Below are 16,496 nucleotides of genomic sequence, written 5' to 3' on the forward strand. Positions count from 1 at the left end.
GTAAAAAAGGGAATTTAGGGCACTGTGTTGTGAGCAGCAAGAAAACAAACAGTGCATGTAGTCAAAATCTCAGCCACAGTGAGTTACAAATAACAGTAACTGAAATCTTAAAGTAGGAGGATGATATAAAATACCAAATTTGAAAAAAAAACCTACACAAGATGACGATGCTCTCTGCTGCTGAGGGATCAATGCCTATGAACTTCGGAGTACCAGATTCTCAGCTTCTTTTCAATACCTCATGATTAGATGATGAGTTCTTGATTATGAAGAAGTGTGACCAGCAGGTCGAAAGAGGTGATCCTGCCCCTCTACTCTGCTCTTGTGAGACCCCATCTTGAGCACTGTGGGCAGTTCTGGTGTCTTCAACATAAGAAGGACATGGAGCTGTTGGAGCAAGTCCAGAGGAGGCCACGAGAATGATAAGGGGGCTGGAGCACCTCCCATATGAAGACAGGCTGAGGAAGTTGGGGCTGTTCAGCCTGGAGAAGATAAGGCTGCGTGGAGACCTCACAGCAGCCTTCCAGTATCTGAAGGGGGCCTCTCAGGATGCTGGGGGACTGTAGTGGTAAGACAAGGGGGAATGGGTTTAAACATAAACAGGGGAAGTTCAGGTTAGATATAAGGAAGAAGTTCTTTACTGTGAGGGTGGTGAGGCACTGGAACGGGTTGCCCAAGGAAGCTGTGAATGCTCCATCCCTGGTGGTGTTCAAGGCCAGGTTGGACAGAGCCTTGGGCAACATGGTCTACTGTGAGGTGTCCCTGCCCACAGCAGGGGGGTTGGAACTAGATGATCTTAAGGTCCTTTCCAACCCTAACTATTCTGTGATTCTATGATTTATGTTTGCTTAGTTTCTCTGCAACCTTTAAACCAGGTTTTCATGCTGTCTGCCTGCATCCCTAAAATCTGTAGATTGAGAAAAACAGAGAGCGAACTCATTCAGGTGGGTTTAGCACACATCACACTGCATGCGAGATGTCTGGGAAAGCAACACATATACTAGTTGATGCTGTACAGGCTCTGTAGCTCCTCTCTTTTCCAAAGCCTTATGCCCTCCAAGGCACCATCATCAGAATCTCTTCAGGAATAAGGAGGAGAGAACAACAATCTACTCTATAACTAACTGGCAAAACGCACTAGGTTACTATGAAGTTTTATGACTACTGCCAAAACGCCATTTTATAAACCACATAGTGCAGCTTCATTTCCAGCAACTAAATTTCATCCCTGAACTTGAACATAATGAAATTAGGGTGTTTTTTGAAAAGATTATTACTGAACAGCTGAATAGCTCCTGAAGGGCCTTGAAAAGGACTCTGGAGCTGCTAATCACTGCTGTAATATAAGAAATATTTTCTTATTAAAAACTAAGGATTAACACTGTAGCTCCAAGTCACTTAATGCTTTTATCAACATATCTAAAGTTAAAGAAGAAAAAAAAAAATGCATTTTTTATACTAATTAACTAACTTTGAACCTGACCAAACTAGACATTTTAAAATTTGCACCACCACCACTCCTTAATGCACATAAGTTAGCCATTAAATGCAGAACCTCTACAGCAAGGAACTAAATTTATTATGGAATTACCAGAATGGAATAAGTGCGTTGAATTATTTATTTTCCACTAACCATTCAAAGAGAAGAACTTGAATGGGGCAGCAAGTGAATCCATGGTTTATATATGAAGTATACCATATTAAACCATAATTTATGCCATATTGTAGTCTAAGAAATAAAAGATAGTTTGGTAACAACTAAAATGACAGAAAGAGTGCAAAGGGATGCTCATAGTGAAGAAAAACTCACTTTCATGTTTTCTGTCAAAGCAGAATTAAAGAGAAAAAATATAGTGAAAATATCAGTTCCAGTATCAAGAAAAAGATAAACCAAGTTTGCTGTGGGAATTATCTTTTTTCTATCACAAACACAATAAAGGCTTTGTAGCAACGATAATTGCAACCAAAAATTCACCTTCGTATTTGTTGACCAACAAAAGGTTTTGTTTTGTAACGAAAAACCCATAACAACCAACCAACCAGCTCCAAGGAGTGAGCCGAAGTGCTCTTCGCACCTGTAACGCCCGACCCCCCCTCACAACCACAGCTCTTGTTCTTTCTCAAAATCGATACTCGGATCAGAGCATGGCACGAAGAGTAACACCAGACGCAAACCCACAAACACAAGCAGCAAACTCCAGCGGGTGAACGACCTCCCCGCACCATGCGATTGGACATGGCCAAGTCACCTGTACAACAACCCCAACAACAACGCTGTGCACCGTGCTCCTGGGAGAACAACTTCCGACGTGGAGGCGGCTGGCGGAGGCTGAACCGAACCGAACCGGGCCGGGCCGGGCTCTCTCAGCACCAGGGTTCGCCGGGCGTCCATACACACACACACACACACACACACACACACACACACACACACACGCGCGCGCGCGCGCCCCGGGCGCTCTAGCCTCGTTACCTGAAAATCCCCAAAATGCCCGAAACATCGACACGGCTCCGGAGCTCAGCACGGATGATGCACCGGGCACTCGTACGGGAACCGCAGCGGAGACCCGCAACCGCTGGAGGCGGCGTGTGTCTCCCCTCCCTCCCTGGGCACCTGCATCACCCCCGGTGACAAAGGGGTTCCCACTGACCTTTCTGCTGCCGAAAGGACTGGATGGAGCCCGAGTGGTGAACCATCTTGGCGGAGGCAACTGCCAACCCGCCGGTTCCGGGAGGGGCGGGAACCCAGCGGCGCGGCCTGGCCCGCCCAGGGCCCAGCTCGGCCCGCCCCGGCCCGCCGCCCTTGTCGCCGCCGTTGCTCTGGCAACGGGCGGAGCGGCCAGGTCCGCCGCGCAGCGGAGGCCAAGGGTATGGCGCCGGTAGCAGCCCTGCGCGGAGAGACAGTAACTCGGTGGCAAGAGGCGTGTTCGGAGCCGGCGCTACCCGCACCTCGCGGGGAAGCGGAGTTCGGTCCGCTCCGAGAGCCCTCGCTGCGCCGCGGAGCGGGGATCAGCGCGGTCAGTGCCCTCCCTTTGGGCGGGTGAGTCCGCGCGGCCCCTCTGAGGGGAGCGGAACTCCCGACACCTGCTGTGGGGCAGGTTTGATGATCCCTGTCTCTCCCTGTCACCCTGGGGCTCTCTGTGAAAGACATCAGGTGTTACCGAGGAGCTGAAGGGAAGCCGAGTATAAACCGCACCTCCTTTACACAGCAAAATTCATCTAGGCTTTGGGCGATAAGTTTGTATTTCAGGCCCTCCATCCCCGTTGTTTCACCATAAACCCGTGCTGCATCACCAGTTTTTTTCTTATTATGTTATACAACTTACAGTCTTATTCTTACTGGAGATAACACTAAACTGCACATTCAAAGCCTGATGTGACCCATTTCTATGCTATTCGAGTTATAATTTCCCTTTTCTCCACGGTGTACACCAAGACGCTCATTCCAGATAATAGATTCAGATTCATAAGACTTATTAAAGTCTTTCTTTCCCTGTCTCTCCCTCCGCTCACATTATTCTCTCTGGAATCTAACTACCATTCAATTCCTGTACAATGTTCTGGTTTTCATTTTTCTACCGCAATAAGCTGTTTTCCCAATCCTCCTAAATTCAGTCAGTCTAATATTCCAGCCTGCAGCTAGCACTATCTATCTCCTCCATTTAGGGATACATACGTTATTTACTCCACAGAAGTTAATTAAGTCATCTATTGTAACCCTTGCAGCTAGTGGCAAAATCTGTATCATTCCTTCAAAGTTTGTGGTTCTATTTATGTGCTAGAAGAGGTACTAGAGATTTCCTCCCACAGTAAAGCAAAGCAGTTTTTGGGGTTTGCGGTATATCGTCTGCTTTGAAGGATACATGATTGCCAACCCCTTGCTACAGGCCAGTCTGTACTATGAAGCTGTAGTACTTCAACTATGTTAGTTCACTTAAACAACTACAATGAATACACTTTTTTCACAGAAGGATGGTTTTCCACTATGAAAACACACTAAACAGCCATATATAAACCAATACATCCATACAAGGGTGTATACATAGATAAGGAAAATAAAAATTGCATCCTAATGGGGGAGATGTTCTTCAGCACTTCTCTCTACAGCATACCAGACATCACTCTTACATAAAGCGCAGCTGACACGTCCAGCTATCACCATAAACACAATAACCTTACCTCCTCAGGCTAGCTGGCCAAATTTGGGTTTGTTTGGAACATTTGCAGAAGCCTTGTTGTCAGTTAGTTTAGGAAAAAATGCAGAAGCTACGGTGCTGTGAAGACATTATCCTATCCATTTGTTAGGCCCTGGTGGCTTTCTGCACATTGAAGGTAACAGATGAGGCATTCCTCTGCATTTCTGCAATTTAGGAAAACCTGCTGGGAACGGCTCTTTCCTGCTGAGAGACAGCACTACAGATGCTTGGCAGATTCTTGCATGGCAGAATAATGCAAGTGGAGATGAGCCAGGCTGGCTCTTGTTGATCAACAAATGCTGGAAACCCAGGAGCAAGCCAAAAGAAGAGGTAGAATCAAGTCCTTGTTTTCACTTGCAAGCTTTAATGTAGATGTTAGAATGGATAAGTAGCGATTAAAACAAATCTATACCAAGGAGCTGAGAGACACCAGGGAGAAAAAAATAAGTATAATACAAACTATCAACTTAGTGGTTAATAATCATATGTAGTCTGCAAACAGCAAGTGTAGTTCTTTCAATGTAGTGGCCTAAAACTTTGTAAGGTTCTAGGCCAGAGCTATTTCTCTGAGAGACCTTGGCTGGCACTTTTGACTTGCAGATGAACATGATGTTGCCTTTCCTACTAGAAGAAAACAAGAGAGGACCATTATTTGCTTTCTTATGATAATAATCTATAAAATGCAGAGGGGAAGAAAAGATGCTGATAACTAAAATTACAGCCTAAAGAGGTTATCTCACACACTCTTGGAAAAGAGCCTGTCAGCTGCCTGGTACTCAAGGCTGTCCATCTAATTTCTGATCCACGGTCCTCCATGGAAAGTTATCGAATTTCTGAATTGAAACAGAATTATCTGACCCTGTTGATGTACAGAATGATGGGGAGAGAAAGACAAGCCAAGGTAGCGCTTAGAAATCCAGAAGAAAAATTAAATTCTGAGTACAGAAATGAGGGGTTTTTTTTACCTGTTTCTTAATAATAAAGCTCTATTTTTGGCAGCAGACATGCACTGTCAAATGAATACTCTGTCTTTTGAAATCATTAGTTATATTAAGTTAAGTCTCACATTATCTCTCTCTAACATTTTATAAACCTTTTCTAAAATAGATCAAAACTCTGGACTTAATGAAGAGATTGGGATCAAACTAGACTTAACACTTGTATCTCCACAAGTCAACAGAACCCAAATCATGACTCAAAAGCTTGAGGTTGTTGTAGCTGTCAATCTTACTAATTTTTCGCTCAGGTTTGAGGCATCCTACAACTACCTGAAAGAAGGATGAAGCCAAGTGGCTGGTCCCTTTTCCTGAGTAACAAGTGGTAGGACAAGAGGTAACAGCATCAATCTGCACCAAGGGAGGTTTAGACTGGATATCAGGAAAACTTTGTTGCCCTAAAGGGTGATCAGGCATTGGAACAGGCTGCTCAGGGAAGCGGTGGAATCACTGTCCCTGGAAGTGTTCACAAACTGTGTAGATGAGGCCTTCAGTGACATGGTTTAGCAATGGTCTTCTCAGTGCTGGGGAATGGTTGGACTTGATGATCTTAAAGGTCTTTTCCAACCTAGTTGATTGTATGAGTCTATGATTTAGTTTTGACATGAAGATTAACTGTATTTGATAGATACACCTTTTTCATGAGATACCTTCTAATCTCTCTTAACAAAGACTAAGATCTACTATTTCGGTCTTGCTTCATCGTAATATGTGTAGCTCTATGCATATCTGTGTTGCAATCTGTAAAAATTTGGCCTGATAAGAACAGGAGGACTGAGTCTCCAGATTTGCTTTCCATCAGGAAGTTGTTTTGCTATTAAAACAGGCTATGAGAGAGTGATGTTTTAAATTAAATTTTGTACTTCCATAGTACTTTTCAGAAAGTCACATGAAGTAGAACCTGAAATTAAAACCTAATTAGCCAGTGATAAGTAGCATATTTCCTTAAGAAGTATAGCCATCTCAAAAGTTAATTATAGCCAGCTGTTAACTATTGCCTGGAAAGAAAACTAAACTTACTCCAAAAGAAACTCATGAGGTGCAATGAGTGCAAAATTCTGCACCTGAAAATGCCTTGTACATCAGTTCAGGCTGAGCAGCAGCTCTGATGGGAAGGACCTGAAGGTTATGGGAAACACCAGCTTAAACACCAGCTGGCTGTGCACTTGTACCACAATTATTTGTGGTACACTACACTAGTGTAGTGGCTAACACTAAGAGAAATATAGCCAGCAGTTCAAAGGGTTATTACTCCCCTTTATTTGGCATGACTGCAGCCACACCTGCAATTCTGTGTCTAGCTTTCCCATTTCACATCCTCTCCATTCAGGAAAGATGTTGGAAAACTGGAGAAGGTCCAAAACAGGGCTACCCAAAGATTGACAGGGGTCTACAATATGTAAACTGTGAGAAGTTAAACAAAATGGGTTTATTTAATCTGAAAAATAAACTAAGGAGTCCCAGCAGCCTACAATTATTTGAAAGTCACTTAAAGAGATGACAGTACCAAGCTCTTTTTAGTGCTAAAAGATCTGATTATTGACAACAGCCACACATGATGGCATATGAGGTTCAGCTTGAACACTAAGTTTGTACAGCAATTCGTAATGTACCATCAGAACAACTTACTCGCAAAGTAGTAAAATATCTATCCTTGAAGGTTTTCAAATCTTGCCTTGGGCAAGCTGCATCTGACCCAGTTTGGTGATGGCAATGGTAAAGCTTCAGAACAGGAGGCTGAATTAGGTGATCTTTAGCGGTGATAATAGAGGATATAATAAAAAGCGAATGCAAGGGAGTTGGAACAAGGAAGTAGACACATTTTGTATCAATTTTTATGCAGTACATTTAAACTGTATGAAAAAAAATCAATGTTTACAGAATTGTCAAGTCCATCTCTTTCAAGGAGGACAACAGCTCTGTACTATTTAAAGCTCCTCAGTGCAAAATTAATCTTGGTCAATATTTGCAGTAAAATTGTTTGCAAATGGTCTGATCTTAGTGAAAACACATTAGCTCTAATAAAGCTGTCAGTCACTATGGAGAAGGTCTAGAAAGCAGATTATGGAGCATGCTAAAGTGTGTTGTAGATGAATTGCAGGGGAGTTGGAACTAGATGTTCTTAAGTTCCTTTCCAACCCTAACTATTCTATGATTCTATGAATTGAAAATTGAACATTTCTATAAAGATTTTACTTTGTGTTGCTGAGACACTAACCCTTGAAATCTCACTGATTTCTGTATTTTAATGCATCATTTCTATGGTAATTTAAGAGACCTTTTCTCTCTGGCTAGATAGAATTTTCTTGTATCCATGGAATTGACTGTTTTCTGAATGATGTAAAGCGTTTGGGCCTTGATTCTGTAGCTCAATGTAATTTCATGCTCACTTTTCAAGTTTGTGGTGTATAGATTCACGTTTACATCCTAATCATTTCCTGAATAGAGTTACTTTTCCAGTTTTGGCCTCCACTTGTCCAGCTAACACAACAAACAAAAAGAAACAGTTCATATGTTTACAAAAATTTCATTTCCCTCAGCAAAGCAGCTCAGTTTTATTCAAAACTATTTGAGTCAAAATGCTAAAGTAGAATTACAAGGAGTTTAGCATTCTTGTGCCTGGTATACACTGGGATCCTTGGAACAACCCTGTACAGAAGTGTAAGGATAGTGAAATGTTGGTTTGCTAAAAAATCCTTCTACAATCATAATAAGAGACTATAAAGAAAGCATTGATGTCAAGTAACAGGTGAAGAGGGAAAAGCAGAATTATAACAGCAGCATCCAATACACACATCTATTCAAATTTTTTCAGGTAGGCAACCTTCTGTATAGTCATATGTTTCTTTTCTATTACACATCTCAGTTTTCTTCACATTTTATCTGAAGCAAAAAACAAGGAAGATTACTGTTATCCATCTCTGCAGTCCCAGCAACCAAACTGCTGCAATATAATTATCTTTCTGATTAGCAGCCTCATTTGTCAAGTAAAGAAGGAAATAATCAGATGATAGACTGAAAAATAAAATCACTATCAATGAGGAAATTGCCTATCATCTACTTCATGTTTCTACTGTATGGACCCATTCTGCATATCTGTGAATCTCTTCTTTAGCACCATGTGCTCAGCACAGGAGCCTCAAGAGTGACAGTAGTAGAAACCTTTAGAAAAAACACATTAACATAGTCCTTAGCTGAAAAGTCTACATCCACATTTTAAAAAAAGAAGTTATGATTTAGGCATTTGTTCCTAAATTTCCTATTGTTTCTGGGGTCATCAGCTCCTTGGTTTAGAGGTTAAGTCTCTATTATTGCTCAGTGCATTTCTGACAGCCAATTCTTTCATCACCTCCAGGCTTGTTTTGCTGAGAATCTCTTAGTTTTTACTATTTTGATTTCTTTGGCCACCTACTTGCTCTTTTTCGCAACTACACCTTTTCACTCCTTCTCCACCCAAAAACAAAAAGCCAAAAGGCACATTACAAACTATTGAAAAGAACAGCAAGCAAAGGCAAAAAGGGGAGAATAAGCACAGTATATGGACATGGCCAGCCATCTAATATATAAAACCTATACCTGCACTAAGCTATTTCCACGCACATCAAAATGGAAACAGTACGGCAACAGTATATGAGCTTGATATGTTACTTGCATGTGAGGGAGATGTAAAATTAACTGATGTGGTTCATTCGGGAAAGACAGTCTTTCCCGATATACGTTTCTCTACAGAACTTGGGCAGCATGGTCCAACTCCACAGCTGAAAATCCTAGGATTACAGTAATATGAACAAAATAGTTCAACAAAACTATCCTATATTAGGATATCCTCTTTGCAGCAGCTAGCACAGTGATGTAATGTCGCTGTATAGCAATATCAGACTTTTCCTTTCCAACTTGTGTAAAACACTGAAGTTCGGTGATGCCCATTTTAAATTTATCTCCCAGCATGTCTGCATTCTTTGTCAGCCAACATGCCATCTTCCAAAGCAAGAGGAACTACTGAGAATTTCTTCGAACATGACCTTTTCTTCATTGCAGCATCATCACTGAAATCATAACAGGGTGTTTAGATAAGTGTCTTCACAGAAATTACTCTCTTCAGCACCATGCTCACAAGCAGCTTTGCCCTTATTTCCTGCTGCACTACTAGAATCCATCATGGCTGCAAAACCCCAGACCAGGTGCTACGTCCTCATTCCGGCTCTCCACAAGTGTGGCATGTATTTTCTCTGTCAACATCACCTGAGAGTGGATTGATGCTAAACACATCAGCTGCAAGCCCACACACATTCAGCACACATCAATCACCTCCCCATCATTTTGGGAGAAACATACTGAGGTGGGTTACCCCATCCCACAGACTTATGCATTCCACCACCACAGAACTTGCCTGCTTGGCTATGCCAGGTGAACTCCCACAACATTCGTGCCTCCTAGCATTAGTGCTAAAGACAATGTTTTGCAGAGAAATTAGCCTGCTGCCATCTGGCCTAGCAATCTTATATTCTAACCTGGGAAGAACTGTACCATTACACAGCAAGAAGATAAACAACAGTAATATTGCAGATAGATACTTTTTTATAAAGCTGATCTTGCTAAGTGTACGTAAATCACATCCAAGTGCAATAATGTGGTCTTTAAACAAAACAAAACAAAAAAAGTTTTCTTTTTATGATAGGTCAAAATTACAATGCTTTGTTCCATAACTGTGTATTTTATGGACATTTTCAAAATACTGAAGACTGATGCAAAAGTGGGATTTTCTTACGTAAGATTTTCAGACGTAACATATTTGTGATCACAAATTTCTTTTAATTTGGTCATGATTAAGGAACGTCTCTGAAAATTTCAAATAATTATAAAAAAAAGCTTGCATATTTCTGTTTTAAAGTGCCATGAAGAAAAAATGTTTCATAATTTAAATACTGTATCGTTGAATTTGCAACTCAGAAAGTCAAAGTAATGCGGTAGTTCATGCCATCTGAGGGAAAATTAGACATCAGGAAGTGGATGATGGGAGAGGAGCACTTTCTTTGCCTACAAACACCACATTTATTTAATGGCTCTGTCATAGGCTGGAGTCAAATCAACTGTGAATGTTCTCAAAGATTTATTTTAAAAGATCTCTAGATTGTTATTTATTCCTATGCACACACAGATAGTATATTAGTCTGTAAAAACATGGCTTACCCTCACTGGATATATTTATTTTTACACTTGTTACATGAGCCAAGTGAACTCACTGCAGACAGGATATTTGTATATTACTTGTATCCTGCACAAACAGTAATTACATGCCAAATACTATAAGAAAAAATAATCTCTTGGAACATGTAGTACATATTGTTAAAGAATAATAAAAAGGAGTATGAATACCCTGGCCATGGCAGGGCGTTTGGAACTAGACGATCTTAAGGTCCTTTCCAACCTAACTATTCAGGATTCTATGAATATTGGAGTTGTGGGCTACTTATGAGACACACCTGCAAGATCAGGGTTAACAAAACAACAGACTTATTTTTTTTTTTTTTTTTCTCCTCCTCCTTTTCTAATTTAAATTCTTCTTTTTGGTTTCGGGCGGTCTTGTACTTCTCTAGTTTTCTGATCCTGAATCTTTAGCATTTGAAAGATGTCATAAATTGAAAAAGTGAGTCGTGTATGGCCACAGAAACAATACAAAAACACAGTTGGCTTCATATACTTTTAGGTATAATTATTCTAAGTTATTATAGTGAAATAAAGATTTTCTTCTCTGAGGAGGGCATTTCTAGCTCAACTTTCTCCCTTTTCCTCCTAAGTGGAAATCAGAGATGATGTCAAAGTCTGCAAATATCAGTGCAAAAGATAATTTTTTTTTTATTGTTTTTTTTTCCTGAGAGAGAAATGGCGTATTTATTTTAGCTTTTATGGTAGATGGAAAGGCATAGAACATTTTTAACACAATGTTCTTTAGACAAAGCAAATAGTAAACAAAGAATTTGTTCTGCCTCCCTTCCATTCACATCTCCCCTATAAGACATCTCTGCAAGAAACATGACCCACTTTTGTTTAGCTGTGGGGTGAGAACACAGAGGAATACATACAAGTACTATTTATATGTCTGTATATATAGTTTATAGACCTCATATACGAGGTATAATAGCAAAGGCATTCCCCTCAGGCTTCTGAGGGTTAGTAAGGGGACCATCTTGCTGCCAGGGGAAGAGAGACTGTCAAATTCCATCCGACTTCAACAGAGAAATAGGGATAATGGGCGCTTCTTCCCAAACCCACTTTCTACAGTTTGGATTTCTAAACCTATTGGGAAATTTGTTACCAGACTGTTTTATAGTTACTAGCTCTTGAGGTGGGATTGGGTTGGCAAAGAAGTGCAAGAATATCTAAGAGGTTTGATGTTCAAGATGAGGATAAAAGTTCAAAAAGCTTTTATCTTTACTTCATTAGGAGCGGTTGCCTGTCTCTGTTCCAGTTAAAACGAATGACAATGTTATACATAAATAAAGCTACAAATAACTGAATGTATCATCTGTTTAAATTCAGGACAAGTTTTCCATCTTGCTTCGTCCCACTGGCTACATTCATGTATGCTACCTTGCAGTCCTCAATTAACAGAAAGCTGGAATCATTCAGTATATCTTCAACTTGAATACAGCGGGTTATTTACCTATAAGTTGGCAGGAAAATTTAGGGCTCTCTATTTCCAAATTCATTTTTAAAAGGCTTTCATGTGAAATAAATTTACTAGCTGTTCAATACTCAATTCTAAACAACCTGAAAAAAAGGTTGATTGTTTTCAGTCAAAGTGGAATTGCACACAATGGGATTGCATTTTACAACATTAATGAAATGGTTGTAAATTAAGATAATAGTAGCATAGGCACAGACACAGCTTTCCAAGTCTACTTTTTCTGTTTGTATTAGGCAAGATTTTAGCCATTCAAAATCTTTACAAATAGCAATGCTTTTGTAATATAAATATTCATGACTATTGTGCTAATATGGGATTATACTGATTGATTACACAGCACTTCATTGTCTTCAGTAAGTTATATATGCTAGTTACTCTGAAAATGTATTTTTGTAAATTAAACTCTTTTAAAAATGCTCATCTGTAAAAGTAGCAGTTTTGAGCTGGAAAACAGTAACAAGCGGTGTCCCTCAGGGATCGGTGTTGGGACCTGTCTCATTCAACATCTTTGTCTGCAACATGGACAGTGGGATTGAGTGCGCCCTCAGCAAGTCTGCCGACAACACCAAGCTGTGTGGTTCAGTTGATACGCTGGAGGGAAGGGACGCCATCCAGAGGGACCTTGACACGCTTGAGAGGTGGGCCCATGCCAACCTCATGAAGTTCAACAAAGCGAAGAGCAAGGTCCTACACCTAGGTCGGGGCAATCCCAGGCACAACTACAGGTTGGGCGGAGAAGAGATTCAGAGCAGCCCTGTGGAGAAGGACTTGGGAGTGTTGGTTGATGAGAAACTGAACATGGCCTTCAGTGTGCACTCAAGCCCAGAAAGCCAACTGTATACTTGGCAGCATCAAAAGAAGCGTGACCAGCAGGTCGAAGGAGGTGATCCTGCCCCTCTACTCTGCTCTCATGAGACCTCACTTGGAGTACTGTGGGCAGTTCTGGTGTCCTCAACATAAGAAGGACATGGAGCTGTTGGAGCAAGTCCAGAGGAGGCCACGAGGATGATAAGAGGGCTGGAGCACCTCCCATATGAAGACAGGCTGAGGAAGTTAGGGCTGTTCAGCCCGGAGAAGAGAAGGCTGCGTGGAGACCTCATAGCAGCCTTCCAGTATCTGAAGGGGGCCTCTAAGGATGCTGGGGAGGGACTCTTCATTACAGACTGTTGTGGTAGGACAAGGGGCAATGGGTTCAAACTTAAACAGGGGAAGTTTAGATTAGATATAAGGAAGAAGTTCTTTACTGTGAGGGTGGTGAGGCACTGGAACAGGTTGCCCAGGGAGGTTGTGAATGCTCCATCCCTGGTGGTGTTCAAGGCCAGGTTGGACAGAGCCTTGGGTGACGTGGTTTAGTGCGAGGTGTCCCTGCCCACGGCAGGGGGTTTGAACTAGACGATCTCAAGGTCCTTTCCAACCCTGACTATTCTATGATTCTATGATTCTATTATATCCCAGTTTATTTGCATGCATGTAAACCAGATATTTGGTAGTACATGTTAGTAATTCATTCTACTTCTATGATCACTACAAAAATAGAAAAAAAAAAATCCAATACATACCTCTTCTTGCTTGTATATAACGTTTTGCTTTGACATGCTCTAAAGCACTACATCTCTGCAGCTTGTTGAGTGATGCTCAATGGTTTGTACAGCTCTTTAAGTGAGTGTTGTTCCCAACTATTACTGCAGCAAAAGTAATGTGAACTGACTGACTATGCTGTATCTTATTTCAGCATAATTTAGAACTATACAGATGAAGTAGCTGTCAAGAGCAGAAAAATATTTCTCAGTCTCAATGCACCCAAGGCAAAATCTGCAAACTGTTTTCACATACTCACTTTAACTTCTCATTTCTAAAACACACAAAAAAACTTTGCACTTGAAATCTATAGACTCCAGTTCCCTCTGTGAACTTTTGTATGTCATTGTCCAAACCCAAGGACTGTAGTTTCGCAAAATGAAAATGCCAGTTCACCTCAGTCTGTCACATGCTTCTTATTTCACTATTTATCTCAAAAGTACATACTGCCAGTGCTGCAGAAGAGCTTGACAGCTTTATGATGTGCAGTCAGGAGTTTAAAAGCAGTGCCAAAACATTTATTTTAAATTAATATTGGAGCACTCTTCTCTCCTTTATTGATTTAGAAGTGTAAAGAAATCATATTCCACGAAGACTGTAAATAGCCAGCAAGTTTGCCAACACCAAGCTGCATGGTGCAGCCAACATGCTGGAGGGAAGGGATGGGATCCAGAGGGACCTGGACAGGCTCAAGAGGTGGGCCCTTATGAAACTCACGAAGCTCAACAAGGCCAAGTACAATGTCCTGCACCTGTGTCAGGGCTATCCCAAGCACAACTACAGGCTGGGTGGAGAATGGATTGAGAGCAGCCCTGAGGAGAAAGACCTGGGGGTGTTAGTAGACAAGCAGCTCCCCATGACCCGGCAGCATATGCTTGAGCCCAGAACCCCCCATGTGCTGGGTTGCATCCCCAGAGCATGAGCAGCAGGTTGAGGGAGGGGATTCTGCCCTGCTACTGTGCTCTGGTGAGACCCCCCCTGCAGTCCTGTTTCCAGCTGTGGGGCAACAACACAAGAGGGACCTGGAGCTGTTGGAGTGAGTCCAGAGGAGGCCATGGAGATGCTCCAAGGGCTGGAGCAGCTCTGCTATGGAGACAGGCTGAGCAAGATGGGCTTGTTCAGCCTGGAGAAGAGAAGACTCTGGGGAGACCTTAGAGCAGTTTCCAGTGCCTAAAGGGGGCCATAAGGTATCTGGAGAGGGACTTTTTACAAGGGTATGTAGTGAAAGGACACAGGGGAATGGCTTTAAACTGACAGAGGGAAGATTGAGATGAGATCTCAGGAAGAAGTTCTTTCCTGTGACGGTGCTGAGGTGCGGGCACAGGTTGCCCAGGGAAGCTGTGGCTGCCCCATCCCTGGCAGTGTTCAAGGCCAGGTTGGATGGGGCTTGGAGCAACATGGTCTAGTGGAAGGTGTCCCTGCCTGTGGCAGGAGGTTGGAACTAGATGATTTTTAAGGTCCCTTCAACCTTAACCATTCTGTGATTCTATGAGAAGTTGCACAGTTGCAAGCATACACTGTGTCACTGGAACCAGATCCTTCAGTTCCCCAAAACAGTATAGCAGAACACTCAAGGATAGGTTCCCAATACAACATATGTAGAGAAAAAGAGGATAACCTGACAAATATGCCACTTCCCTCAACCTGTATGCACATGGGAGAAGCCAGCAGGTAGGTAGGTGTCAGCCATTCTACCATTTATTTTAAGCTTCAGAGAAGCAGCATTTTATTTTTAACTACTTCAGCAAAATATTTTGCTACATTACTGGCAAAATCTAAGCTTGTAGCTCAGTTAGTTAATGAGTGTGACTGAAGCAAGATGTGCTGGAACCTAAGACAGCAAATGGTGATATGCTTATTGGAGAGGAAGCATGACCACTGCAAACTGAGCATTTTAAGGGAGATAGGGCATGTCATTAGCAATTTTAGCTTTAAACAAATATCCCACATGAAAAAACCCATGTTTTCCATGTTGCTGCTGTTAATGTTGTTATGAGTCAAATAAAGGTCAATTCAACAGTGTTACCTGGGAAACTTTATGCCCTCAAAACCTGTGGTCAGTAACAGCTTAGAGGAATCCATCAGCTCAGCTTTGATAGAATAACTCAGGCTGCCTCTGCAAATTGTCAGCAAGTCGAGCTCTGTATATCTGTATCTCTATGTATACACCTATTTACACAAATAGATACATACGAATATGCATACGGGTGTTTCTCATTATTTTTTCCAGTAAAAGAATCACAGAAACACAGAAGGCTTTAGTAGAGTGTGCTATAGGGTGTAGTGGGGGATTGTGTAAAGAGTTAAGATTCTTTTGAGAAAGGCAGGTGGAGGTGAGGAAGGAAGAAGGGTGAAAAGTAATCTTCATGCTTTTTTCTGACCACTCTTTGCCAATTCTTCATCACCAAGTATAAAACGTTGTGAGTCATGGAGTTGAGACAAATCCATACCTTTTTATATACACACATATGTGTGTGTGTACATATAGGAAGGGACCTGAAAGCTCATCCAGTTCCAACCCCTGCCACAGGCAGGGACACCTTCCACCAGACCATGTTGCTCCAAGCCCCTGTGTCCAGCCTGGCCTTGAACACTGCCAGGAATGAGGCAGCCACAGCTTCTCTGGGCAACCTGTGCCAGTGCCTCACCACCCTAAAACGGTGGAGTTATACGAATAAGATTACCACAGCTGCTCCCTCAGCCACAGACTGTTTCCACCTTATGTCCAGCAGCCCTGAGCAGCAGGACGTGGGTGCACCAAAAGTCTACAAACCAGAGTAAATAATCCTATCCCAATCCCTAGGTGCAATAGCTTAATTGCTGATTTTTTTAATCCCCGGCTTTGAAGATGACAATAACGGCTTCATATGAAACATGTGCTTTTTATTTGTTTTAATTCATCGATATCACTATTCAAAGTTATCCATGGCTATTTTTAGCTATATTTGCATTGTAACAGTGACATCCACTGGCCAATGTAAATAGTGCCGGGTTATTTTGCACTGAGTAGTACTTAGTCGTTAAATTGATGGGGACTTT

General features: G+C 41.8%; 1 protein-coding gene across 3 annotated transcripts in view; it reads right to left on the minus strand.

Annotated features, from left to right (window-relative positions):
- The window catches only part of ANO3 (anoctamin 3), a 204,430-nt gene that overhangs the window by 138,907 nt on the left and 49,027 nt on the right, over positions 1-16,496 (minus strand). Inside the window, exon 1 of one of the 3 annotated variants that reach the window (XM_030483534.1) lies at positions 2,652-2,906. The exons of 1 other annotated variant lie outside the window; for it this stretch is intronic. In XM_030483534.1, coding sequence (XP_030339394.1) covers positions 2,652-2,697 — 46 coding nt within the window. In that variant the 5' untranslated portion in view covers positions 2,698-2,906. Of the gene's footprint in view, positions 1-2,473; positions 2,574-2,651; positions 2,907-16,496 lie in introns of those variants that run through there. One more of the 3 variants, XM_030483535.1, reaches the window with a different exon arrangement.

The sequence above is a fragment of the Strigops habroptila genome, chromosome 4 (genome assembly GCF_004027225.2).
Source record: "Strigops habroptila isolate Jane chromosome 4, bStrHab1.2.pri, whole genome shotgun sequence".
In the NCBI taxonomy this organism is placed as follows: Eukaryota; Metazoa; Chordata; class Aves; order Psittaciformes; family Psittacidae; genus Strigops; species Strigops habroptila.